Below are 27,772 nucleotides of genomic sequence, written 5' to 3' on the forward strand. Positions count from 1 at the left end.
TCCCTTGGGCCTTGATTTTCACTCTGGCCTTTGTGTCTTTCTAGGATGTTGGAGCTGCATTGCTGGGCTCTCTCTCATGGGTTCAGGAGATTTTATATTCAGGGTTGTAGAGGGATCAGATGCTCTGGGAATCTCAAGTCTCCTCTGCACTACTTCAGCTGTTACTGCTGCTGCTGTCTCTCCACTTTCCCCACTGTCTCTTCAAATAGAACTTTTTTGAGTTGTATTTTCTATAGGCATATCTTATACTACTGCCCTTCAGACTTGAGGATGGAAGCAGTAACACTAAATTTTGTTCCTAACTTCCCACCTACATTCCAATATTTTTTTAATTCAATGAATCCAACAATAGTCTTCCCCTAAAAGAGATTTTTCTAGTATCTAGTGTATGTTCTTATTCTCTGTCGGATTCATGACTGCCTTCTTGCCAGTCATGGTGGATTCAATTGGTAGATAGATTTAAATGTTAGACATATTAAATATTAATCGTCTTATAAATACTCAGTTTAATTTATAATTTTATGTCAATTGTTCTATTTCCTTTATATGAATGAAGAATTTGTAGAATAATAGATTTCTGAATTATCTTTATTCTACCACATGTTAGTGTGTACCCCATGGGTTCTTTTATTAGCATAAAAGTTAATCTGGGCCTGTCACAGGGAAAACCTTGCACTGCCCTTTTCTGAGAGGTCCACCTCTCTTTGCTTGGTGCCTCAGTTTCTCCAGCTCCAAAGAGTTTCGGATTTGGATTCTTTAAAACCTTTTTTCAAACTTTATTGATTGATTGAACAATTGATTGATTGGGCCTCGGGCCACACCCAGTGGTGCTCAGGGGCCATTTCTGGCTCTGCACTTAGAAATCGCCTCTAGCAGGCTAGGGAACCACATGGGATACTGGGAATCAAATCCAGTACCTTCCAGGTCAACTGCATGCAAGGCAAATGCTCTACTGCTGTGCATTCTCTCTGCCCCCCTTTCCCCCCCCAGGATTTGAATCCTCAATGGGATGTCTTTATCATGACTTTGGGCTACTTTAGAGCTAAACATTTTGTTTTATTATTTTTCAAAAATTTATTACCTGGGTCATCCTATCTACCTAAACCTTGATCCCATTTAAATTTCAACCTCTTTAATTTTTAAAGGATACATGGATAAATAAGAACCTCGGAAATGAAAAGAAAGCACTTTTTTGGGGAAGAGCTTTTATATTCTTTATTATACCTTGATAATAATACTAAATAAACTTAAATATTAATTATAGATTTTTCTATTATATAATTGTTTAATTTTTTATATTGGTCAAAGTACTGGTTCTTATTGGTTTCTTGATCTGTTAGATTTTATTAAAGTTCAGTTTTTCTCAAATCTCTTTTGACTGTTTTTGTTTGGGGGTTACATCTAGACCTGTTTAGCAGTTATTAATGCCACTAATCTCTGTCAGGGCAGCATATATGGTATGGATGGTGGAGTGATATGGATGGTGGAATGATAAAACCAGATATCATCAAGGCAAGCGTCCTAAATCTGTACTATCTCTCCCATCCACTTTTAACCTTTTATTGCAAAAAATGCTAAAGAAAATAATATTTTACATGTACAAAAATTGCTAAAAAAATCATGTAAGCCAGAGCCAATGGTTGTGGCAGTATGTGTTAAGAATCCTAAGGAAATGAGATAGATCATACAAGAAATAAAACAGGAATTTGGGGCTGGAGAGAGCATGGAGGTAAGGCGTTTGCCTTGCATGCAGATCAGTGGTTTGAATCTCAGCATCCCATATGGTCTCCAAGCCTGTCGGGGGCGATTTCTGAGAGTAGAGCCAAGAGTAGCCCCTGAGCGCTGCCGGGTGTGACCCAAACCCCCCCCCCAAAACCAAACAACAACAGCAACAACAACAAAAAAAAACCCAATCAGGAATCTGGTATATTAGCAATTTAATTATGTGAGGGTAAGTTTGTGAAGTAGGACTTCAATTGTAAAAATATAAGCAGTGGGTAGAGTGGGCTATTATTTCATTTTCAACATTATAATAAATATATATTAAAATTTCTAGAAGTATGATTTTCACTGCCTCTCAGTAAACACTTATTTGTTTTACAGAACTATTAAAAGAGCACCTAAAAGACTTTGCAAATCTTCTTCCTGTGGTGCTTTTTGTAATTGGATGCATTTTTCAAATATTTGCTTTTACATCTGACAAGGTGTGTATTGTAAATATTAATATTTACATGCAAATTTCATATAATTTATATGTAAGTTAAGTAACTTTATAATAATAGTGGTGTCTTTACTGATAGATGCTTGTGAATTGGATAACAGTAGATCCAGATGTATGGAAAAAGAAATTAGGTATAAAAGAATTAAATCCTTTCAGCTAAACAGTCAAAATAGTTAATGTGTAAAATTAAGTGTAAAAGTCACAACAAATAATTGTAAAGTTATTAAACTATGACTTATGGGTATTCAGATTGTTTTTTATTGTTGTTGTTGTTTTTTGTTTGGGGGTCACACTTGGCAGTGCTCAGGTGTTATTCCTGGCTCTGTGCTCAGAAATCGCTCCTGGCAGGCACGGGGGACCATATGGGATGCCGGGAACTGAACCCACATTCGTTGTGGGTGGGCTGCATGCAAGGCAAAAGCCCTACCACTGTGCTATCTCTCTGGCCTCGCAGCTTATTTAAATGTAGATTTAACTTCAAAAAATAGATGGCAAGCCTTTCTTGAAGCTATACATGAAAATCTCATGTCATAAGAGAATTCTGGGAGTCTGTGCAATAGGACAGCAGGTAGGGTATTTGCCTTGCATGCAGCCGGCCCAGATTTGATCCCCTGCATTCCTTATGGTCCTCGAGCCTGCCAGGAGTAAAGCCTGAGCACCGCTGGATGTGGTCTTTAAAACAAAAAAGAAAAAAACAAAAGAGAATTCTGACATTCAATTAATTTCCACAGTTAAAAAAGTTGTATGGTAACAGAACGAGAGTACAGAGAGGAAAGCACTTGACATGGGTTTGACTACATATCATTCCCCAAGCGTTCCCCTCTCCCCAAAAAAGCAAATTGTATGGGATCCTAATTAATAGTATAAAGACTTATCTTCAAGTGTGCCTGACCTTTTCTGTACCAGAAACATAAATTGAACCTTTTATCTGCAGTTAAACATGAGAAGCCAGAGCCAGCCAAGCTATATGGTGTAGAGAAAGTTCAAGGATTCTAAATAGTTGGGAACAGATGAAGAGAGGAAGAGAAGGGAAAAAAATTTACTTTAAAGTATATACAAATGCATCATTGTATTACTAAGCAGTAATCTAGGTCAAGGTTCGCTAACAAACTTTTTCTATACAAGACCAGTTAGTTTATTATGCAAGCTATAGGTTCTATGTAATAACTGACATCACTTAGCTAAAAAGCAGCCATAGATAATGCACGAGCTATTCTCATGACTTTGTTCCCAAAAGACCACATTTAAAAAGTATCTTTAGGGGTTGGAGCCAGTGGCGCAGCGGTAGGGCATTTGCCTTGCATGCACTCAACCCAGGATGACCAGGTTCCATCTCCCTGCATCCCATATGGTCCCCCAAGCCAGGAGCGATTTCTGAGTGCATAGCCAGGAGTAACCTCTGAGTGTCATTGGGTGTGGCCCCAAAACCAAAAAAAAAAAAAAAACAACAACTTTATTTAAGCACCAGGATTACAAACATATTTTTAGTTGGGTTTCAGTCATAAAAGTACCCTTTACCAGTGCAACCTTTCCGCCACCAATGACATCCATTCAGACAGGTATTTTATTTCTCTCACTACCATTGTCATGATAATGGTTGGCGTAGTTATTTCTCTGACTGTACTCAGCACTCTTTGTGGTAAGCTTCCTATCTTGGGCTGGGCCTTCCAGCCCTCCTTTCTATTTTCTCTGGGTATATTTCAAAACTGTCTTTTATTTATTTATTTTATTTTGGGTCACACCCAGTGACACTCAGAGGTTGCTCCTGACTATGCACTCAGAAATTGCTCTTGGCTTGAGGGACCATATGGGACGCGGGGGATCAAACCGTGGTCCAGTCAGTCCTAGGTCAGTCGTGAGCAAGGCAAAATGCCTTACCACTGTGCCACTGCTCTGGACTCATGTGTCAACAATTTTTGTACCTCTTTCATGAACTCCCATTTCCATGAGAAGTAATGGACCTTAATGATATGTTCACACACAGTGGGTTGTACTTGTGAAGAAAGTTGAGTTTAGAGCATTTTATAATGGAAAGTAGGTTCAATTACTCTATTGCATCAGAAGACTTAATAACACTGGACAATGAAGTAAAAAACTTTAGCATGGAGGCCAGAGTGGTGGCACAAGCGGTAAGGTGTCTGCCTTGCCCACACTAGCCTAGGACGGACCATGGTTTGATCCCCTAACGTCCCATATGGTCCCCCAAGACAGGAGCAATTTTTGAGCACCTAGCCACATGAGCGTCACTGGGTGTGGCTTGAAAAACAAACAAACAAAAAGAAATCAACTTTAGAATAGAAGCAAAAGAATAGGCTTATCATGTTGGGAAGATAACACTTGTAAAAAAAGAAGTCTTTAACACCAAAAAAAACCAACATATCCTGGCATGAAGTATCTCTCATATGCAGAGCTAACACACAATCCACTAGGAACTCAGTTTCCTTAATGAATATCGAAAACTATGGTAATTTTCCTACCTTTTCATATAAATTTATTCACCACCAACCTATCTTTCCTACCTTTGTTTCCTTTATCCTACAATACACAGATTTTTTTTTTTTGTGTGTGTGTGTGTGGTTTTTGGGTCACACCCTGCAGTACCCAGGGGTTTTTCCTGGCTCCGTGCTCAGAAATTGCTCCTGGCAGGCATGGGGGACCATACGGGATGCTGGGATTTGAACCGATGACCTCTGCATGAAAGGCAAACGCCTTACCTCCATGCTATCTCTCCGGCCCCCGATTTTTTTTATATTATACATATAATGTCATAGCTAATTGGGCCTCACCCAGAGGCTTTCAGAGGTTACTCCTGGCTCTGCACTCAGAAATCGTTTCTGACAGGCTCAGGGGAACGTATGAGATGCTGGGAATCAAACCCAGGTCTGTCCACATGCAGATCATTGTGCTATTACTGTTATTACTGTTTTGCTAGTTCCTACACTTAATATCTTCCCCTTGTTTCCCTTAAAAATCTAAGTAATCCTTAGTACTTATTCCTCTGTAGCTATAAACATTCCCTTTAAAAAATAAAATGCTGGGACTGGGGTGGTCGTGCAGTGGTAAGGCATTTGCTTTGCACTTGGGCACTTGCTTTGCAGGATGGACGCAGGTTCGATAACCAGCTACATATTTTCATATTATTAGGTGCAGAGCTATGCCGAAGTCATACACTGGATAAACCAAAAGCCATTTTTTCATCTATTTATGCCAGTAATGATCTTTAATGTCACATTTCACATGCATGTTTACAAACTCCAAAAAATATTCTGGCAGGTAAGAGGTACCATCTTTCAATATTCTTTACTTGTGAACTACTACAATATTAAATAAAAGTTAATTTCAGCTTTATATTTTGATGAGTAAATTATATTTTGGTATATATCTAGAAAAGACTGAAAAATACCATGGAGATAAAAAAAAGTAATTCTAAGAATGCAACTGGGGACTCGTAGGAGATAGTGCAAAGGCCTAGAGTGCATACTTTGCATGTGAAAACCCTAGGTTGATCACTGCTGTTCTTCTCTCTCTCTCTCTCTCTCTCTCTCTCTCTCTCTCTCTCTCTCTCTCTCTCTCTCTCTGTCTCTCTCTCTATATATCTACATATATATGTAGATATAGTTATCTACATACATACAGTAGTTACATTTATGAATGGCTGGTAGTGAACAAATTTATATTAAAAGAAAGTGACAGGGACCGGCGTAGTGGCGCTAGAGGTAAGGTGCCTGCCTTGCCTGCGCTAGCCTTGGACGTTCCGCGGTTCAATCCCCCGGCGTCCCATATGGTCCCCCAAGCCAGGAGCGATTTCTGAGCGCATAGCCAGGAGGAACCCCTGAGCATTACCGGGTGTGGCCCAAAAACCAAAACAAACAAACAAACAAACAAACAAAAAATGAAAGTGACAGGCTTTTTCAATAGGAAAATATATAACTTTTTTGATTTAGTAAAAATTGAGACAGAAAAGGAATATGGAGGTTTCCTTTACTATTATATCTCTAGAAACTTGCTTATTTTATTTATTTTTAGGAAAGAATAATAATTTACATTGAGAGAACTTTAGAGAAATGTGTGATATGTGTTAAGAGAGGGAATGAGGCAGTAATTTGTATCATATTAGTAGTCGTATAGATTGATAAAGCATTTGAAGAGCAGTGTAATATTCTTTTTTTTTTTAAAATAACAACCCTTTAAAACCATGCATTCCCTAATTTTACACTTTAGGTTCTAACAAAATAATTTAAAATATACGACAAGATGTAGTGAGAAGATTTCCTTTACATCTTTTGCTTTTATTTGAGCTTGGCAGTAAAACCATTAGCATCTTTATGAAATTGCTATCCTTATTTCTTTTATCTTTTTAAAATTGAGATATAATTTATATAGTGTTCAATTCAGGGGACAATATAATGCTTTTTACACATATTTATTTTCAATTGATCACTAAAATGGTATTGATTTAACATCAAGAGCCACACGAGTTTCAATGCTTTTTTCTTTTCACACAATAACATTTAAAATATGCTCCAGGAGGCCAGAGTGATAGTACAGTGGGTCGGGCATTTGCCTTGCACATGGCTAACCCAAGATCAATCCTAGCACCCCACGTGGTCCCCAAGGCTGCAAGGATCGATTCTTGAATCAGGAGTAACCTCTGAGCAGAGCCCAGGGGGTGGAGTAATAGGTTGAAAGGGTAGATGGGGTTCACTGAAGGGGTATTGGCACTTAGGTGGTAAATATGGTGTGGTAACATTAAACCACTATTTAGTTTGTAAGTCAATTTAACACATTTAAAGAATTTTAAGTTAAAAATCTCTAAGCTGCAATAATTTTTCTACAATTGTTATCTTGGGGCATAGACTCACATTTCAATATTTTTCTATTGTTCCATAGTTAGGAATCACTGGATAAATAAATAACATATTTCCTTTAAATTGATTATTTTAATTTTTTTAAATTTGGGGGCCACTCCTGTTGTGTTCAGGGTTCACTCCTGGCTCTGTTTTGAGGTCACTCATAATGAAACTTGGGGGCCGGGTTCTCTGTATTGCCAGTGGTCAAATCTGGGGTTAACTGTATGTGAGACAAGCATCCCATCACCTCCCAACATGTGATTCTACATATCTAATAATCCTAATCTGCTTTACAAATAGAATACAAAAGCAATCTAAATTTTATATTTGTTATATATCTTTGCAGATTTTTTTAATCACAGCTCCTGGCTTCCTGATAAATTATCTCTTAATTTTTTGGTATGTGTCATCTATGCATAAATTTCTTTTACATACCACTTCATGGGCATTGTTTTCAATTATGCTTGTAACTGGAGATCCCATGCAAACAGAAGCCTCTATAAGAAACCTTGGTAGGTTAACATTTCTTTATTATTATTATGTTCAAAATATTAGAACTATGTTCTGTTTCTCTAATTTGAGGGGTTTCTCTATTTGAGGGCAACACCCATAGTGTGGTGTTCAGGGCTTATTCCTGGCTCTGTTTCAGAGATCACTTTTGATGATCCATGGACCATGTGTGGTGGAAGAATTAAATAGGGGTCATCTTCATGCAAGGCAAAAGCCTTACCTATTGTAGTATCTCTTCCTAATGTTTTTTTTTTTTTTTAATTTTTGGGCCACACCTGGTGATGCTCAGGGGTTCCTCCTGGCTATGCGCTCAGAAATTGCTCCTGGCTTGGGGTACCATATGGGACGCCAGGGGGTTGAACCGAGGTCCATCCTAGGCTAACTCGAACAAGGCAGATACCTTATCAGTTTGTGCCACCTCTCTGACCCTTCAGCTCCTAATTTTAAGATTTTTTTTTATCTACCACAATTTTGTTTACTAAATGAAAAATTAGGCTCTTGGTGAAAAAGCATAAAAATACCCATAACATAATAAAATACCATTGATTAACTTTCTTAGTGTGTATATATACATATATATATGTATATGTGAGTCATGTGTAAATACATGTGTGTGTATATATATATACATACATATATATATATACATACATACATATATATATATATATATATAGTGTGGAAGGGTCTTCCAAATAACACTTCTTAGCCAGTGGGGCTGGAAGTTAAATGCTAGATCCTCAGGCTGCAGTGCTGTTAACATGGCACTAGAATTACTTCTGGAGTGCTGAAGGACCTTACTCAAGTGTCTCTTAGGGGTCTCCAGTGCTGTGCTCAGCAATGCTCATAGAATCATAGGTGCAGGGGCCAGAGAAATAGCACAGCTGTAGGGCATTTGTCTTGCATGTGGCCTACCCGAGAGGGACTTGGTTCAATTCCCAGCATCCCATATGGTTCCCCAACATGCTAGGGGTGATTTCTGAGTGCAGGAATAATCCCCGAGTGTGGCTGGGTATGGCCTAGAAATCAATCAATCAATGAATCAATAAATAAAGTAAAAAAAAAAAGAATCACAGGTGCAGTGATAAAACCATAATCTAATAATCTGCAAGGATTAAGGACTATTTTTCTCCCTATACTCTGTATATTTTATTTAAATTTGCATTTAAATGTGATTATTTGGAACCACCAACCTTTATATATGCTTCCACTTTGAACCCACAAATTCTGTTGCATATTACATGTACATTGTGGTTACGTTTCAACAAATTTTATAATCTGCTAATATAGTATTTTACAGATTTCCTAGCCTGAATGTAAGTAATTTATTTAATGTGTCAAGTTCTTTTCATAAATTTTTACCAGCTTGGAAATTTTTTTTTCTATTCACTTTGCATCTTTTAAAAGATGTCAAAGGGGGCTGGAACGATAGCACAGTGGCAGGGCATTTGCTTCGAATGCTGCTGACCCAGGACAAACCTCAGTTCGAACCCCAGAGTCCTATATGGTCCCCCCCAAGCCAGGAACAATTTCTGAGCGCATAGCCAGGAGTAAACCCTGAGCATTTGTTTTGGCCCCAAAACAAAACAAAATAAAAATATGTGAAAGACAGGGTGAGGAGAGAAGTGTGTTTCTACTGGAAACATTTTTACCAATATTTTCAAAGTAAGAGTTTTCAATATATATTTTAACTCCCTAAACTGTCAGAGGGGAAGAGGTTGGAAAGGAGTGAAGCTGTTGGTAAATGGCACTAAAACTTTTGTGGTATGTATGGTGTGTGTTCTTGTATTCTCAAAATATAGATGGCATGTACTTCTTTTTTGAGAGTCACTTCTCTTAAATTTTTTTTGTTATTTACTTTGAAAGATGCACATTGTGTTAGAGTCTGTTTTCTAAAATGGAATAATTGTACACATTATCAGCAAAGTTTTTCTGAACAATATCAGTTCTAAAACATAGTGGCTTAAAATAATAATTTCTTATTTTTCAGAAGTCTGGCAGTCCTGATGATGTGGCTTGAACTTTGTTAAACTCAGTTTAACTTTGTATTAAATTTTCAACTCCCTAGAAGACCTTCTGGGCATTTTGTGATTTAGGTTGTTCTGAACTTGGCAGAATCTCCTTTCTCCTATATAATTTTCACCACTCTCCATTAGGGTATAGCGTTAATGCTGCTAATATGAGCAAATGGTGCCACCAGGACGGATGGTGGCTTGAAACCCAGCATCCCATATGGTCTCCTGGCCTTGCCAGGAGCAATTTCTGAGTGCAGATCCAGGAGTAACCAGAGTGCCGCTGGGTGTGACCCAAAAATTAAAAAAAATTTTTTTACTAGATTTATTTGTGGGAAGAAATAACCAAATCCTACAGGAAAGCTACATATTCAGAGACACACTTTAAGAAATTACCAACTAGGCAAGTTAGCTTTCACACAAAGCCACTGCTTTCTTCTTTTTAATGGCGTACTACCACACTTGATTGTGATCCAGCTAAAGAGTTCTTAATTCACAAGACAAAGTTGTGTAATAATATTTCGAAATGACAATTTATTCCTGTGAACATACACAAAACCATTAAAGATTAAAGATATCCAGTTAAGTTTTACTACCACAGAGACCTATGGAATTAAGAATAAAATTGCAATTAATGGATACATACACTTAAAATATCATCAGGAAAAGAAGAAAATTAGAATGGATGAATGTAACACAACATCACGATGTGCTCTCCATTCAGAAAAATTATTTTTAAAACCATGGAAAGGAATAAAGACTCAGCTTAATAATAGTGTCACATGTGAAATAATTTCCTTAATGTCATGTTTAGGTGTCATGGTTTATAAAGCACAAGTTTATGAATTTGAATTATTCTACTTGTTTCTAACCTTAAACACATCCACCAAGTGATATGTATATTTTTAGAAGCAAACTTTCTGAATTGAATAAATAATGAATTTCCTGTTTCATTTGCCTTTTAAAACAAGGAATAAAAATTCTCAGAGACTATTTTGCTTGCATACATCATAATAATCCAAAATTAAATTCATCATAGTAATGATTGTCCATTCTTAACTTACAACTAATAAACAGCTAAATTTTCTGCAGGGGAATTTTTACACATAACAAACCTAAGTAAGTAGAGGAATTAGTTATTAAAGATAATCTGATTACTAATAAAATACTCTTCTTTACTATTGATATTTTTCCTAACTTAAATCTGTTTTCCTTCTACAGGTCTTCCTAAAAGCCTTGTCAATTTAATTAACGGAGAAAGTCTGATAACCACCATCATGTCTTTTTTTATATTTTTTAGTATCATTAACATAAATACCAGTCAACAAAAGATGGACATCTATATAGGTGAGGACCTAGTTTTTTTTTTTTTTTTTGGTTTTTGGGCCACACCCGTTTGACGCTCAGGGGTTACTCCTGGCTATGTGCTCAGAAATCGCCCCTGGCTTGGGGGGACCATATGGGACGCCGGGGGATCGAACCGCGGTCCTTCCTTGGCTAGCGCTTGCAAGGCAGACACCTTACCTCCAGCGCCACCTACCTGGCCCCAGGACCTAGTTTTAATTTCATACAATCAGAATTTATTTTTCTGATAGCTGACAGAAAAATAGTGTTTTCCATAGCTATAGTGATTTATAACTATTTTATATATTTATATAGTGATTTACCCTCTAAGATGTATAACCACACTTATAGTCATGATTTTTAGTGAGATTTTAGTGAAGTCTTTAATCAGAGGTACAGAAATAACATTCCACAATATAAGACTGAAATGGAATTTGAAAAAAAATCATTTAGTCCTGGTCAAATTGCAAGTTGGATTTCAGGCATCCAATGGTTTAACACATGTCCGTTTATCAGCGTCCACCTCCCTCCGCCAGCACCACCCGCAACACTTTTTGCTTCCCACACACTAGTTAAAACAATTCTTGTCAAAAATGAGAAATGCGCTCTATAATTACATATGCTTATATATGTATTTATAACATATATAACATGTGATATTATTATATTATAATTTTATATAATGTGTGCCTATAAGCAATGAGAGGAGACACTTTTCCTTTTCTTTATCATGGACTGAGTGCCCTGTAGGCAACACAAAAGCTGCCATCTCTGGGAGAATATATGAGTTGCATTGCATGAGAGCCGTGCTTTTTTATAAGCAGAGATTCAAAGATCCCTGAGCTCATTTATCATATTTGGACAGCCCTGGGTTTTTTCTTTATCATGTATCTAAGTATGCATAAAATAAATGATATGTCAATGTTATAATGAATTAGTAGAGAGTATACAGAAGATGGGAGATTCGGGACCAGAAATAACAGGACATTAGTAAGCCTAGAAGCTTTTAAGTATATTTCCTGATCAAAACTAGACTTCTTCCTGGGACGACCATGATAGAGTACAAACTCTGGATTGGAATTGGCACTATTTTCCAGGTAGACCCCTCAAGGTTGTCCATGTGCTAAAAAATATTTTATAATAACGTTAAGAAATTATTTATTTTTTTTTATATGTTACCTCTGCATTGATTTGGAGAGTGCAAACTCTGGTCATTACATCAACAGAGTGAAGAAATGGAGAAAATAATGATAAGAATTTGTTGGTTTGGGGGTTACACCTATAGGTGCTCAGAGCTTATTCCTAGCGCCGTGCTCAGGGTTTCAGGTAGGGTGTAGGTGACCATATAGGGTGCTAGGGATCTAACCCAGTTTTGTCAAATGAAAGCAAATGACCTAGCCACTGCACTGTCTTTTCCAAAAGGAAAAATACAGCTTTCCAACTGTCTTACGCTTTCATGTTCCTGCATCCATAAGAACCAAGAAGGATGTTTTGAACTTCCTGAGTTCTCAGAGAGCCATGGAATCCAGATAGGGACAGGTGTGAGACATTGCAGGGATTGAGTCAGTCCTAAATTGTACCCAGGCTTTCTAAAAGGTCTAAGTTCCTCAAAGAAAAGAATGTCAGGGGATGGAAAGTAATGAAGTTAAACAAGTTTATTAGGGAAATAAAGAGAGAGGAGAAGAGGCAGATAAAGATACATGCTCAAGAGAGCAAACAGGCTTCTCCAGAGTGGCAAAAAGCACAAGTACAGTTTCCAAACAGGAACGTGGGGAATATTTATGCTCCAGAAGAAGGAGGTGTTCCTTAAAGTCAGAAAACACACATTTCTGGCAGAGGAGGGCCAAAGAAGCAACTTTCCTCGATCAAGTTAGCTTTACTATTTTCTTTTTCTTCTTCTTTTCTTTTTTTTTTTGGGGGGGGGGAGAGGGAGCACATGCAGTGGTGTTTAGGGGTTACTCCTGGCTCTGCACTCAGAAATCGCTCCTGGCAGGCTGCGGGGGTGGGGTGGGGGATGACCAGATGGGATGCCAGGGATTGAACCTGGGTTAGTCCTGGTCGTTCCTTACACTCTACTACTGTGCTATTGCTCTGGGCCCCTACTTTCTTCTTTTCTAAATGGTCCTCCCCACCTACCTCTTTGATGCTAGGGTAGTTGTCAAGGGGGAGAGCTTGGAGCTGTTGGGGGGCTTTTCATATGCTTTGCTTTGCTTTTGTTCCTACAGTGGAGCCATTTCTCTAAGTGGGTCCAGGCAGGCATCTCTCCTCTCAGAGAGCCAACACTGCATCCAGACTGTAATTCTTTTGTGTCAAAGGTCTTCAGGCCTTTGGGATAGTTTAAGTTCCAAACAATGTTTTTCCCATTTCATATTCCCAAAATACTTTGGAAATACCAGCTCCCATATCTTCCCACCTGGCACAAAACTACTAAATTTATGGCATTTGAAAACTTAATTTTTTTCATTGTAGGAATAAGAAAATATGACACAACTACCCCAAAGTACATACTTTTAAGATAATGACAAAAAGTACTGACTTTTAAAGATAATTATGTAAAGGAAAAATTGACTCAGAAATTAAGAGTATTTCCAACCATTTTCTATATATTTTTTTTCTTATAGGCTATGAGATCCTGCAGTACATCTTCTCACATTATATTACAAGTTCCCTCTTTGGATATCTAGCCTCAAAACTGGTTCAAAACCAGTGGATAGATCATTTATTTTTCTGTGAAGGTGATGTTAATTATACACCTTTCCTCTTTGGAATATTCTACCTTGTCTTTTACACTGGTAAGTGTGCTAAATTATGCAAAAATTAAGTGCCAGGGAAAACATTTAGAATAAATGCACGGAAACAATGCAATAGAAATGAGGCCTACCTAAAGGAAATTTACCTACCTAATGGGAAAATTTATTTCTGCACCATGCACTAGAACAAAGGACTAATATCCAAGATATGTGATAAAAAGCTCAATACCACTGATACTAGGAAAAAATGAAAACGACAGTACTATTATTAGCTTATACCAGCAAGAATGTCGTATATGAAATAAAAAACCAGGAAAATTAGTACTGATGGAGATGTGGTGAGAAATAAACTCTTTTTTTTTTTTTTTTGGTTTTTGGGCCACACCCGGCGGTGCTCAGGAGTTACTCCTGGCTGTCTGCTCAGAAATAGCTCCTCTCCTGGCAGGCACGGGAGACCATATGGGACACCGGGATTCGAACCAACCACCTTTGGTTCTGGATCGGCTGCTTGCAAGGCAAACGCCGCTGTGCTATCTCTCCAGGCCCGAGAAATAAACTCTTATTTATGGTACTCATTTATAGTACTGTTTATGGTTTAGATTACTTGGATATAGTTTGTAGACTTCTCCAAAGCATTATGAACAGAACTTCCAAATGACCCAGTGATTCCACTCCTTGAATTATGCCCATGAAAATAAAAAAATAATCTGTAAACAATAGCTATGTTCATTCTAGCAATATTTACAATAGTTATAATCTGGAAACAACCCCAAATACCCAGAAACTGATGTGTAAACAAAGAAATTGTGGTATGTATACACAATAGAATACTATTCAGCATTAGAAATAAAAAATAGAAATATAAAAATTTGTTTGAGGAAGCTTGGATGAAATGAAATGAGTCTTCAAATAACAGACACGTATCCTATAATCATAAATGTGTGTATAAAGAAACAAAGAATCCTTAATGTAAACAAACCTTGAGAATCAAATGGGAACTGAGGAGTTTAGGGGAGGGAGAGAACTACAGAATAATGGTAGTGGTATCTTTAAACACTGGTGGCAAGATTTTGCTTTTAGCTCTAAAGATATTAAAAAACTCTCATTGTACTGTAAACTACAATACTGCTATAAAATTAATGTTTAAAAGAAGCACATAAAGTTAATCCATGATTTACCATATCTTTCGCTCTATGAGACACACCTACTTGATCATAAGACTTATGCACATAGTTTTTAGATGCTCTCCTCCCCTGCACTCAGGTTTCAACTCCAGGCAGTTTTCCCTCCATAAGATGCATCTTTTGGGGAAAAACTGCATCTTATGCTACAAAAAATATGGTAATTCTCTTAAAGTCCCTTCTGAAAACAAGATAAGACTTCTAGAGCATTTTTTAAAGTTCTATGAGCACCATATTGTGGCCACATAGTTAATGCCAAAGTAAGAGTAAGGATGCTTACCACAATGAGGTGTAGATGAACTTGAAGCTGTAGTATTACTGTCTGGCACAAACTGAGAATGGGAGTAATTTTTTTTATAATGTCACTATATCCAAAATATCTCTGGTAACATTTGTGCCACTGTTGATGTTGAATTAATGCTTTCTTTTTTAATTAGGCGAACTACTCGGAATGTCTGGAATATGTGCCGTGGCCATTATGGGACTTTTTGTAAGCTCTACAAAATTTAACTCTGAAACCAGATCACTTCTTGTTAAGTGAGTAACTCACTTTTTCAGAGAGATCAGACATTAGAAACTATATATTACAATCATAATAACTATATCTATATATATATATGGTAGAAAATACAAACCTGGAAACTAATCAACAAAAATTCTTTATAGAATTTGTTGTCTATGCCTTCTAATCCTCTAATTCTAAGCAAAATTTTAGAATTTTGCCTCATCTTGAGTATATACATATTACTTCTATTTCCCCATGATCTCCCTCAACTCTATAACAATCTATAAACAAACTAGAAATGTGTAGCATGATTTATTTTGCTTAACATATAGGAACAACTGGAGTACTTAACAAGAGATGAAGAAACCAATAAGTGTGGTCTATATACAAAATAGAATGCACTATATGAATACCCCATTCATATGCTAAATACATTATTAAGATATAAGAAAAGACACAATTTTTTAAGTTTGCTAGAACTGGAAATTGCCATGTAAAGTCAAGTGAACCAGGGAATGAAAGACAAATACCAAGTGATCTATATGAGCATAAAGAAACAAAGAAGGGGGGGATTATACAGGCCCCGATGAAAAGAAATCTTGAAACATCAGGAGAATTTGGTACTGAAGAGGCCAAAGATATTGAGGGGGAAGGAGCAGAGAGATAGTGACCTTCTGGTGGAGAAATGTTTTATAGCAGAGCTGCAACTATAAAATAATGGCTTTAATGCTATTGTAAAGCATGATACCTCAACAATATTTAGGTAATATTCCCAATATTGAAACTGAAAAAAAATCATGACACATATATATTCTTGTTCTATAGGACAGAAATCTAAGACAGTAATGTCAAATACTACTACATCAGTCTAGTAATCTATTGTGGGCCCATACTGTTGTCTACAAAAAAGACGTGCCATCTCCCAACATAGCTTATACCCTGAGGGGTTCAGTTCTAAAATTTTGCAAACAACTCTGTATACAGTACATTGATCCTATGTGATATTTATTTTGTTTGCTTATTTTGCTGAGTCTCAGTGTGCATCACTTCCTCAACACCAAAATCATTTTCTAATCTGATAATATCTTAGTATCTAATAACCTTTCATTTTATGGACTACAAAATAGTTATTTTAGGGCCCGGAGAGATAGCACAGTGGCGTTTGCCTTGCAAGCAGCCGATCCAGGACCAAAGGTGGTTGGTTCAAATCCCGGTGTCCCATATGGTCCCCTGTGCCTGCCAAGAGCTATTTCTGAGCAGACAGCCAGGAGTAACCCCTGAGCACTGCCGGGTGTGGCCCAAAAACCAAAATAAATAAATAAATAAAGTTATTTTAAACAAGAGGAAATTCCTTTTATCCAATATGTCCTATCATTTCTGATTCATATTCATACCTTCCACCCATACTCACTCTGCCCGAACTATACTAACTACTCTGCTATTACTCCAACCTGTCAAACCTGTTATTTGGTCTTCTTTCCACAATCCTTTTGGTTTTGATTTTGAAAGCTGTTTCCTTTTACATATTGATAATATGTAATAAAATAAAATAATGTCAAATTTTAATAATGTAAAATGTAAATTATGCCTATGTGTATAAAATCAAGTCAATGAGAATGAAAGTATAAAACTTCTCTTTTAATTTACTTTTTGCTCTCTCCTGAATCACTCCTGGCCGGCTCAAGGGACCGTTAAGAATGTCAGGGATAGGGACCAGAGAGAAAGCATGCATTTGCCTTGCATGCAGAAGGACGGTGGTTTGAATCCCGGCATCCCGTATGGTCCCCTGAGCCTGCCAGGAGCGATTTCTGAGCATAGAGCCAGGAGAAACCCCTGAGCGCTGCTGAGTGTGACCCAAAATCAAAAACAACCAAAAAAAAAAAAAGGAATGCCAGGGATAAAACCCAGGATCTTCCCATACAAAGCAAGCTCCCTACACATGTACTTTTCTCTGGATCCCACACTTCCTTTTATTAAAACTTTTTTGGGGGATGGAGAGATAGTACAGGGGTGGGGTGTTTGCCTTGCACGTGGCCGATCCAGGGTAGACCGGAGTTCCAATCCCGGCATCCCATATGGTCCCCCGTGCCTTCCAGAAGCCATTTCTGAGTGTCTAGCCAGGAGTAATGCCTGAGAGCTGCCAGGTGTGGCCCCCATTTTTTGGGTGCTATATTTAATATGTAAGCACATTGATGACCCTTTGCTACCTTAAGAAATACAGATTTATCAATATAATTTATGATTATCAAATATAAATGGAACTTTTATTTAGGGGCAAAGGAACCTCCCAATTGTGCTCAAGAATCTCGCTTTGGCACTACATATAGTCAAATTGGGATGATAAAGAGAAAGTTAGCATGACATGCACAAAGATGACTCACAAACTCATGAAACATTGGGGTTTAATTTCAGGGTCCAATGGTGTGGTGCTACTTGGGCTCTGCAGTTTTAGGGATTACTAAAACATCCCAATATTTTTCAGGGGTCTCCAGGCTGCGTACTGAGGATCAAAGTGGGGTTGCGTACTGAGGATCAAAGTGGGGTCAGCAGTGGTTGGGCATGCTCCTTCTCTTCTCTACTATTTATCTGACCCCAAATATAGGACTTTTAAAATTATTTAATTCCTTTTATGTTTTCCTGACTTTATTGAAAATGCACCCGCATGTAGAGGTGAATTCATCCTTAAAATTTTTTGTTGGTGGAAGTATTGTTAATATATTTTTTGATAGTTTCCATACACACAATTCTAACAACACGTCCATCATCATATATCCAGCTCCCTCTCTAATTCTATCCTTTCACCTTAACTTCATGGTTCAGTCATCATTGTAAAAATTTGGGTTGTTTCCATATTTTGGCTAGTGTACTGATAGAATGAACACAGAGGTAGATATATCCGTTTGAATTGATGTTTTTATGCTTTGGGGAAGATGATAAGCTGGTTCATATAAAAATTATGCTACTATTTTTTGATGCCTGTGTGCTTTTCAGAAAACTGAACCAGACAACAGTCTCACCAACCTTTCTCATCACACCCCGGTCAACACTGGATGCTGTCAGACTTTTGGATGTGTCATTCCTATTGGTGTGATATGACATCTCAATGTTGGTTTCATTTCCATTTCTCTAGCATGAGTGACATGAGCACATTTTTTATTAATAATATTTTTATTTTGATCATAGTGGCTTACATATTGTTGACAATAATATTTTAGGTACATGTTAATTAACTTAATATCAGGGGGATTCCCATCATCGAATTGTCTCCCTACACCTCAGTTCCCATCCTACCTCCCATATCTTCCTCCCTCACCCCCGGGGCTGCAAGTATACGTGGTCTCCTCTGTGCCTAACTTGCCACTTAGTGGTCTTACACCTGTTTGGTCTTGGTAGCTCCCTTATTTCCTCCTGTAACTTGGAAGCAGGACTAGATAAAGTTACATGGTTTTGTTTTAAGAAGAGAAAAGTAATAAACTGGGTAAAAATCAAATATGCCGTAAATGAGCTCTCATCATGGGTTTGAGAGACGAAGGGGAAAAAGGTGAATCACCCCAACAGTACAAAAAGAAGTGTCAAATAAAATATCCAGTGAGCACTCCAACAATAAATGTAAGCACCACATAAAAGCCATGATCTTGAAATAAAAACATGGCAAAGCACACTAAGAAAGAAAAGAAAGAAAGAAAATAAATATATAAATATAAATGGAGACAACAACTTCAATAATCACATCAAAACAATGAAATCAACAAAAACTAGATAGGTAAATAAAAAAAGGAGAAAAATTGTTTTCTGTTTTTTCCCCCCCTCCTGCACAGGCAGAGTAAATATTGGGGTCATTTGAAAAGGAATCCCTGGGCCTAAGAGCTACAGAGTTTCTCCACCCTTGGAGTATATTGTCATGGGATTATCTATAGACTCGGTACAGGTTCATTTACTCTCCCCTTGGTGCTTTCGTGCTGTTTGGAAGATTTCTGCTCCATCCTGGGTGATAAAGTCAGACCTCTGTATCTAAAGGTCTCGGTATCTACACAAGTCAAGGGGTGGAACTTATGATGAATTCTTTCTTTGTGGTTCTAGAAGTTCTGCTCCCTCAGTGTCATTTTAATCCGTCTTCTGTGGTTGGTGGTCTTGGTCCTTACGTTGATCCTAGGATGTTTCCAGAAGACCCATTCCATTGCAATTGTCTCAGACAGACCTTTGGAACTGGAGATCATGGTTGTTGTGCAGGCCATAGCTCAAACTCTAGACTAGGGCTTTTTTATTGGTCCCAGGATACATACAGTCCAGTCATGGCTCTATCAGCCAGTCATCTGTAGATCACAATCTTGGCTTTTGGACAGACCAAAGGGTGACAAGTCTTCTGATTTTGTCTTATTGTTAGCTGATGGGGTAGGATAACCTGCTCTTAGGTTAAGTTGTTCCCATTTTCTCATTGTCAGAATATCATTTTAGAGCTGGCACTTGATGGTGTCCCAGCAGTATTAAGGACATCCCAGACGGGATTTGTTTCCTGTAGCTGTTGTGAAGAACAGTGTCATTTCTATGTCTGGGATGAGCACATTTTTTAGTCAGCTTATTGGTCATCTGTATAGGAAAACATCTGCCATCTTTTAAATAAATGTTTAGGAAAGAGTCTGGCAGCATACAAATATTTATTATTCGAGGGCCACAGTATGTTTGTTATTTGCTGTGTAGTCTACTCCTTGCTTAGTGGTTGGTAGTGACAGCAGGAAGTGTTTGGGGGCGTCATGTTTTTAGACCTCCTGCATGTAAAAACTTGTTCTCTAGCCCACTGAATTATCTCCCTAGCATTGGCAACACATATTTAAATTCAAACATCTCACTTTTATAAAATAAGATCACTGCTTTTTGATGGTATTAATTTTTATTTATTTATTTTTATTTTTTGGTTTTTTTTGGGGGGGCCACACCCAGCGGTGCTCAGGGGTTACTTCTGGCTGTCTGCTCAGAAATAACTCCTGGCAGGCACGGGGGACCATATGGGACACCGGGATTCGAACCAACCACCTTTGGTCCTGGATCGGCTGCTTGCAAGGCAAACGCCTCTGTGCTATCTCTCCGGGCCCTGGTATTAATTTTTAATAACTCTGATGCTGACTTTAAAGACAAAATAATTAGAAAATAACACAAAGTAAATATTAAATAACAAGAAGTGGACAAGAAGTAAATTCCTACTGTTTCAAGATTTAAACACGACTAATTTATATGAATTTTCTTTGTCAAATGTTTTACCTGAAGTTGATGAGAGTCTGAACTTAGGAATGATGCCATTTTCCTTACTTGTGTAGTACTTGGAGCAAAAGGCACATGTTCACAAATACCAAGTAGTCTACAAAGGAAATTTTGTGAATAAATGACTCATTAAGTTTTTATAAGTATTAGCTAGGTTTTAGGCAAAAGTATAATTATATCACTGTGTAATTATATAACTATTACCAAAAGTTTAGTATTTCATTTCAATAATTTTCATCTTAATAATGCAAGGTTTTGCTCTCTTTCCTTTCTGGGAGCCGAGCCGGGAGGTCCTGCCAGCATGGCATTTGGCAGCCCTCTGCCATGCCAAAGGCCTCTGTAACCAGGCCTAGGAAGGGGTGCAGGGCATGGGTCACCCCAGCACCTCTCTACCTCCTTTCTACGGTATTCCAGGGATTTGCCTGGCCACGTGGCTGGGCAAGGCAGCGAGGTGGGTCCTTTGGAGGAGTTCCTAGGTGAGAATAGCAGCACAAAAGGTTCTGGCATTAGGACTTACCAGGGTATTTTTCTTTTTTTTTTAGAATATATATTTTTTATTTAATCACCTTGATTACATACATGATTGTGTTTGGGTTTCAGTCATGTAAAGAACACCCCCCATCACCAGTGCAACATTCCCATCACCAATGTCCCATGTCTCCCTCCTCCCCACCCGACCCCCACCTGTACTCTAAACAGGCTCTCCATTTCCCTCATACATTCTCATTATTAGGACAGTTCAAAATGTAGTTATTTCTCTAACTAAACTCATCACTCTTTGTGGTGAGCTTCCTGAGGTGAGCTGGAACTTCCAGCTCTTTTCTCTTTTGTGTCTGAAAATTATTATTGCAAGAATGTCTTTCATTTTTCTTAAAACCCATAGATGAGTGAGACCATTCTGCGTTTTTCTCTCTCTCTCTGACTTATTTCACTCAGCATAATAGATTCCATGTACATCCATGTATATGAAAATTTCATGACTTCATCTCTCCTGACAGCTGCATAATATTCCATTGTGTATATGTACCACAGTTTCTTTAGCCATTCGTCTGTTGAGGGGCATCTTGGTTGTTTCCAGAGTCTTGCTATGGTAAATAGTGCTGCAATGAATATAGGTGTAAGGAAGGGGTTTTTGTATTGTATTTTTATGTTCCTAGGGTATATTCCTAGGAATGGTATAGCTGGATCGTATGGGAGCTCGATTTCCAGTTTTTGGAGGAATCTCCATATTGCTTTCCATAAAGGTTGAACTAGACGGCATTCCCATCAGCAGTGGATAAGAGTTCCTTTCTCTCCACATCCCCCAACACTGTTGATTCTCATTCTTTGTGATGTGTGCCATTCTCTGGGGTGTGAGGTGGTATCTCATTGTTGTTTTGATTTGCATCTCCCTGATGATTAGTGATGTGGAGCATTTTTTCATGTGTCTTTTGGCCATTTGTATTTCTTCTTTGTCAAAGTGTCTGTTCATTTCTTCTCCCCATTTTTGGATGGGATTAGATGTTTTTTTCTTGTGAAGTTCTGTCAGTGCCTTGTATATTTTGGAGATTAGCTCCTTATCTGATGAGTATTGGGTGAATAGTTTCTCCCACTCAGTGGGTGGCTCTTGTATCCTGGGCACTATTTCCTTTGAGGTGCAGAAGCTTCTCAGCTTAATATATTCCCATCTGTTAATCTCTGCTTTCACTTGCTTGGAGAGTGCAGTTTCCTCCTTGAAGATGCCTGTAGTCTCAATGTCTTGGAGTGTTTTGCCTATGTGTTGTTCAATATATCTTATGGTTTTGGGTCTGATATCAAGGTCTTTAATCCATTTGGATTTTACCTTCGTACATGATGTTAGCTGGGGGTCTAAGTTCAATTTTTTGCAAGTGGCTATCCAGTTGTGCCAACACCACTTGTTGAAGAGGCTTTCCCTGCTCCATTTAGGATTTCCTGCTCCTTTATCAAAAATTAGGTGATTGTATGTCTGGGGAACATTTTCTGAGTATTCAAGCCTATTCCACTGATCTGAGGGCCTGTCCTTATTCCAATACCATGCTGTTTTGATAACTATTGCTTTGTAGTACAGTTTAAAGTTGGGGAAAGTAATTCCTCCCATATTCTTTTTCCCAATGATTGCTTTAGCTATTCTAGAGTGTTTATTGTTCCAAACGAATTTCAAAAGTGCCTGATCCACTTCTTTGAAGAATGTCATGGGTATCTTTAGAGGGATGGCATTAAATCTGTATAATGCCTTGGGGAGTATTGCCATTTTGATGATGTTAATCCTGCCAATCCATGAGCAGGGTATGCGTTTCCATTTCCGCGTGTCCTCTCTTATTTCTTGGAGCAGAGTTTTATAGTTTTCTTTGTATAGGTCCTTTACATTTTTAGTCAAGTTGATTCCAAGATATTTGAGTTTGTGTGGCACTATTGTGAATGGGGTTGTGTTCGTAATGTCCATTTCTTCCTTATTGCTATTGGTGTATAGAAAGGCCATTGATTTCTGTAGGTTAATTTTGTAGCCTGCCACCTTGCTATATGAGTCTATTGTTTCTAGAAGCTTTTTGATAGAGTCTTTAGGGTTTTCTAAGTAGAGTATCATGTCATCTGCAAAAAGTGAGAGCTTGACTTCTTCCTTTCCTATCTGGGATTCCCTTGATATCTTTTTCTTGCCTAATCGCTATAGCAAGTACTTCCAGTGCTATGTTGAATAGGAGTGGTGAGAGAGGACAGCCTTGTCTTGTGCCAGAATTTAGAGGGAAGGCTTTCAGTTTTTCTCCATTGAGGATAATGTTTGCCACTGGCTTATGGTAGATGGCCTTAACTATATTGAGAAAGGTTTCTTCCATTCCCATCTTGCTGAGAGTTTTGATCAAGAATGGGTGTTGGACCTTATCAAATGCTTTCTCTGCATCTATTGATATGATCATGTGGTTTTTATTTTTCTTGTTGTTTATGTTGTGTATTGATAGATTTACGGATGTTAAACCATCCTTGCATTCCTGGGATGAAACCTACTTGATCATAGTGGATGATCTTCTTAATGAGGCATTGAATCCTATTTGCCAGGATTTTGTTGAGGATCTTTGCATCTGCATTCATCAGCGATATTGGTCTGTAATTTTCTTTTTTCGTAGCATCTCTGTCTGGTTTAGCTATCAAGGTGATGTTGGCTTCATAAAAGCTATTTGGAAGTGTCTCTGTTTGTTCAATTTCATGAAAGAGTCTTGCCAGGATTGGTAGTAGTTCCTCTTGGAAAGTTTGAAAGAATTCATTAGTGAATCCATCTGGGCCTGGGCTTTTGTTTTTGGACAGACATTTGATTACCATTTTAATTTCATCAATAGTGATGGGGGTGTTTAGATATGCTACATCCTCTTCCTTCAACCGTGGAAGATTATAAGAGTCCAAGAATTTATCCATTTCTTCCAGGTTCTCATTTTTAGTGGCATAGAGTTTTTCAAAGTAGTTTCTGATTACCCTTTGAATCTCTGTCATATCAGTAGTGATCTCTCCTTTTTCATTCCTAATACGAGTTATCAAGTTTCTCTCTCTTTCTTTGTTAGGTTTGCCAGTGGTCTATCAATCTTGTTTATTTTTTCGAAGAACCAACTTCTGCTTTCCTTGATCTTTCGGATTGTTTTTTGGGTTTCCACTTCGTTGATTTCTGCTCTCAGCTTTGTTATTTCCTTCTGTCTCCCTATTTTTGGGTCCTTTTGTTGAGCACTTTCTAGTTCTATTAGCTGTGTCATTAAGCTACTCAGGTAAGCTCCTTCTTCCTTCCTGATGTGCGCTTGCAAAGGTATACATTTTCCTCTCAGTACTGCTTTTGCTGTGTCCCATAAGTTCTGATAGTTTGTGTCTTTATTGTCATTTGTTTCTAGGAACCTTTTGATTTCCTCCTTGATTTCATCTCGGACCCACTGGTTATTGAGTATGAGGCTGTTTAATTTCCAGGTGTTAAATTTTTTCTTCTGAGTCCCTTTGGAATTCACAAATAATTTCAGAGCCTTGTGGTCTGCGAAGGTAGTCTGCAAAATTTCTATTCTCTTGATATTATGAAGGTATGTTTTATGTGCCAGCATGTAGTCTATCCTGGAGAATGTCCCATGTACATTGGAGAAGAATGTGTACCCAGGTTTCTGGGGATGGAGTGTCCTATATATATCCACTAGGTCTCTTTCTTCCATTTCTCTCCTCAAGTCTAGTATATTCTTGTTGGGTTTCAGTCTGGTTGACCTATCCAGTGTTGACAAAGCCATGTTGAGGTCCCCCACAATTATTGTGTTGTTATTGATATTGTTTTTCAGATTTGTCAACAGTTGTATTAAATATTTTGCTGGCCCCTCATTTGGTGCATATATGTTTAGGAGAGTGATTTCTTCCTGCTCTACATACCCCTTGATTAATATAAAATGTCCATCCTTGTCCCTTACAACCTTCCTGAGTATAAAGTTTGCATTATCTGATATTAGTATGGCCACTCCAGCTTTTTTATGGGTGTTGTTTGCTTGGATAACTTTTCTCCAGCCTTTTATTTTGAGTCTATGTTTGTTCTGACTATTCAGGTGCGTTTCTTGTAGGCAGCAGAAGGTTGGATTGAGTTTTTTGATCCATTTAGCCACTCTGTGTCTCTTGACTGGTGCATTTAGTCCATTGACGTTGAGAGAAAAAATTGTCCTGGGATTTAATGCCATCTTTATATCGAAATTTGGCGTGTCTTTTGGATAGTCTTGTCTTAAATTAGGTCTTTCAGTTTTTCTCTTAAGACTGGTTTTGAGTCTGTAAAGTTTCTGAGCTGTTTTTTGTCTGTGAAACCATGTATTCTTCCATCAAACCGGAAAGTGAGTTTTGCGGGGTACAGTATTCTGGGTGAAGCATTCATTTCATTCAGTCTTGTCACAATGTCCCACCACTGCTTTCTGGCATTGAGTGTTTCTGGTGACAGGTCTGCTGTAAAGCTCAAGGATGCTTGCTTGAATGTAATTTCCCCTTTTGATCTTGCTGTTTTCAGAATTCTGTCTCTATCTGTGGGATTTGTCATTGTGACTAGGATGTGTCTTGGCGTGGTTTTTCTGGGGTCTCTTTTGGTTGGTACTCTCCGAGCATGCAGGATTTGATCACATATGTTCTTTAGCTCTGGAAGTTTCTCTTTAATGATGTTCTTGACCATTGATTCTTCCTGGAATTTTTCTTCCTGGGTCTCTGGGACTCCAATGATTCTTAAGTTGTTTCTGTTGATCTTATCATAGACTTCTATCTTCATCTGTTCCCATTCTTTGACTAATTTTTCCATTGTCTGTTCATTTGCTTTAAGTTTTTTTTTCCAACCTCTCCTGCTCTATGGAATTGTTATGTATCTCATCTTCCACAGCACCACGTCTATTCTCAGCTTCTGATACCCTGTCCCAGAGCTTATCCATTTTGTCATTCACTTTGTTTACTGACTTTTACAGACCTGTTAGTTGACATGTTATTTCAGTTTGGAGTTTTGTGATTTCTGTCTTCATATTTTCTTGGTTCTTATTAGTGTTCTGTTCAACTCGATCCATGGTTTCTTTGAGTTCTTTGAGCATCTTCCATATTGCTAGTCTAAAGTCCTTATCTGAGAGGTTGATTAGTTGGTTGGTCATTTTCTGGTCCTCAGAATTGTCTTCTTCATTCTCTATGTCTGATGCTGGCCTGCATTTTTTCCCCATTGTCACACTTGTATTGTGGGTTTTTCTATGTGTTGTGGTGGTATTCATTGGCTATATGATGCAGGCAGCACACTCCTCTGGCTCTGCCCTTTCTGGATGGGCCGACTTGCCTCTAAGGGAGGGGAGTCTTCCATGGATGAAGCCTCACACAGGATCAAATCTTAGGCCTGAGCATGCAGCAGAGATGACAGTCCGGAGAGAAATGCTTGCTTCTGTGATCCAGCACGGTTCTTAGTGTGATCTTTTCTTCTTGTTGCAATGGTGTTCTTTTCTTAGAAAGAGCAAAGGGTCACTCGATCACTTGCTGGGTAGCTTCAGAATGCAGTTTTTTTGGGGGTTCACTTCCCAGGGCTCTGAGGAGGGCTGCTCGCTGGGTAGTTTCAGAATGCAGTTTTTGGGGGTTCGCTTCCCAGGGCTCCACTCGCTGGGTAGCTTCAGAATGCAGTTTTTGGGGGTTCGCTTCCCAGGGCTCTGAGGAGAGCTTCCAGAGTTCAGGAAAGACAGAGAAGAACAGGGCAGGGCTCCCTTCAGGTCCTCAGTTTCCTCAGAAGAAGCACCGCCAGGCGGGGACTCCGCAAGTGAGTCAGTCAGCACTTTACCTGGCACTTCCCCCGGTCAGCCATTTCTTACTCCCAGGGTATTTTTCTTATTATACCTATCCATTGTGAAACTGCGCAGGGGCGCTATGGATATTATTGTTTTTCCTCTGCTTGTCATTACCTGAATGCTGTGTAGGCGCTGGTTTTATTCCTTTACTCCCTCATTCCCAGCTCTTGTTACCCCACATTTAAGCATTTTTCTGTACTAAGGATTTTTGTTTTGCCCAAGGTGGATTACATATGTTTCACAGTAATTTTTTTGGTGGAGTTTGAAGCTTCAGCACGCAACGCGTCACAACAAAGTTCCATGCTGTAGGCTTTTTGGCCAAGATAAGGTGAAGATGCAGCTTCAGCTGCCCCCCACAGCCTTTTCTCTCCTTCCTCCTCATTTCCAGGGTTATTCATGGACAACTGTTCTGGGTCCCAGCAAGTGGGTTCTGGTGAGGTGCAATTAAAAAAGAGACCCCAGGCTTCCTTGTTCCTGCAAGGGTCTGGGAAGGGACTGCTGAACTTTCAACTTCCAGTAATTAGGAAGCAAAAGCCTCTCAGGGAGTCAGAAGCTTCAGCAGGCAACAAGGGGAGGGCATGGCTCCATGCTCTCTTCGTTAGTCCAATCACAGACCAAAGTGGTGTCTCGGAAACACCCCCCTCCCTCTTGACTATTTCTAAAACATAAAAGGGTCACGTGTATATCTCAGATGTATTTCCTTTACATCTATAACTCTTTTCAAATATCCTCATAGAGTGACAATTTTGCCTACTGGATTTGTTATTTGATTGTTTGATTTCCCCCCTTTGAGATCTGTTTTATAAGCAATACTGGTAAAAGAGTATCGCTGTATAAATTTCATGTATGTACCAAG

The 27,772-nt window shown here is 38.4% G+C and overlaps 1 protein-coding gene and 1 non-coding gene across 2 annotated transcripts in view; both read left to right on the forward strand.

Moving 5' to 3' along the window:
* Positions 1-27,772, forward strand: part of SLC9C1 (solute carrier family 9 member C1) — a 92,774-nt gene that overhangs the window by 259 nt on the left and 64,743 nt on the right. The window contains exons 2-7 of the mRNA XM_049772457.1: positions 2,104-2,204; positions 5,366-5,494; positions 7,418-7,583; positions 10,815-10,940; positions 13,559-13,729; positions 15,306-15,405. Coding sequence (XP_049628414.1) covers positions 2,104-2,204; positions 5,366-5,494; positions 7,418-7,583; positions 10,815-10,940; positions 13,559-13,729; positions 15,306-15,405 — 793 coding nt within the window. The remainder of the gene's footprint in view (positions 1-2,103; positions 2,205-5,365; positions 5,495-7,417; positions 7,584-10,814; positions 10,941-13,558; positions 13,730-15,305; positions 15,406-27,772) is intronic.
* LOC126007651 (U6 spliceosomal RNA) lies at positions 17,679-17,780 on the forward strand. Its single transcript, XR_007495158.1, has one exon. It is a non-coding gene; the product is annotated as a U6 spliceosomal RNA (small nuclear RNA).

This window comes from Suncus etruscus, chromosome 4, assembly GCF_024139225.1.
Source record: "Suncus etruscus isolate mSunEtr1 chromosome 4, mSunEtr1.pri.cur, whole genome shotgun sequence".
NCBI classification, from domain to species: domain Eukaryota; kingdom Metazoa; phylum Chordata; class Mammalia; order Eulipotyphla; family Soricidae; genus Suncus; species Suncus etruscus.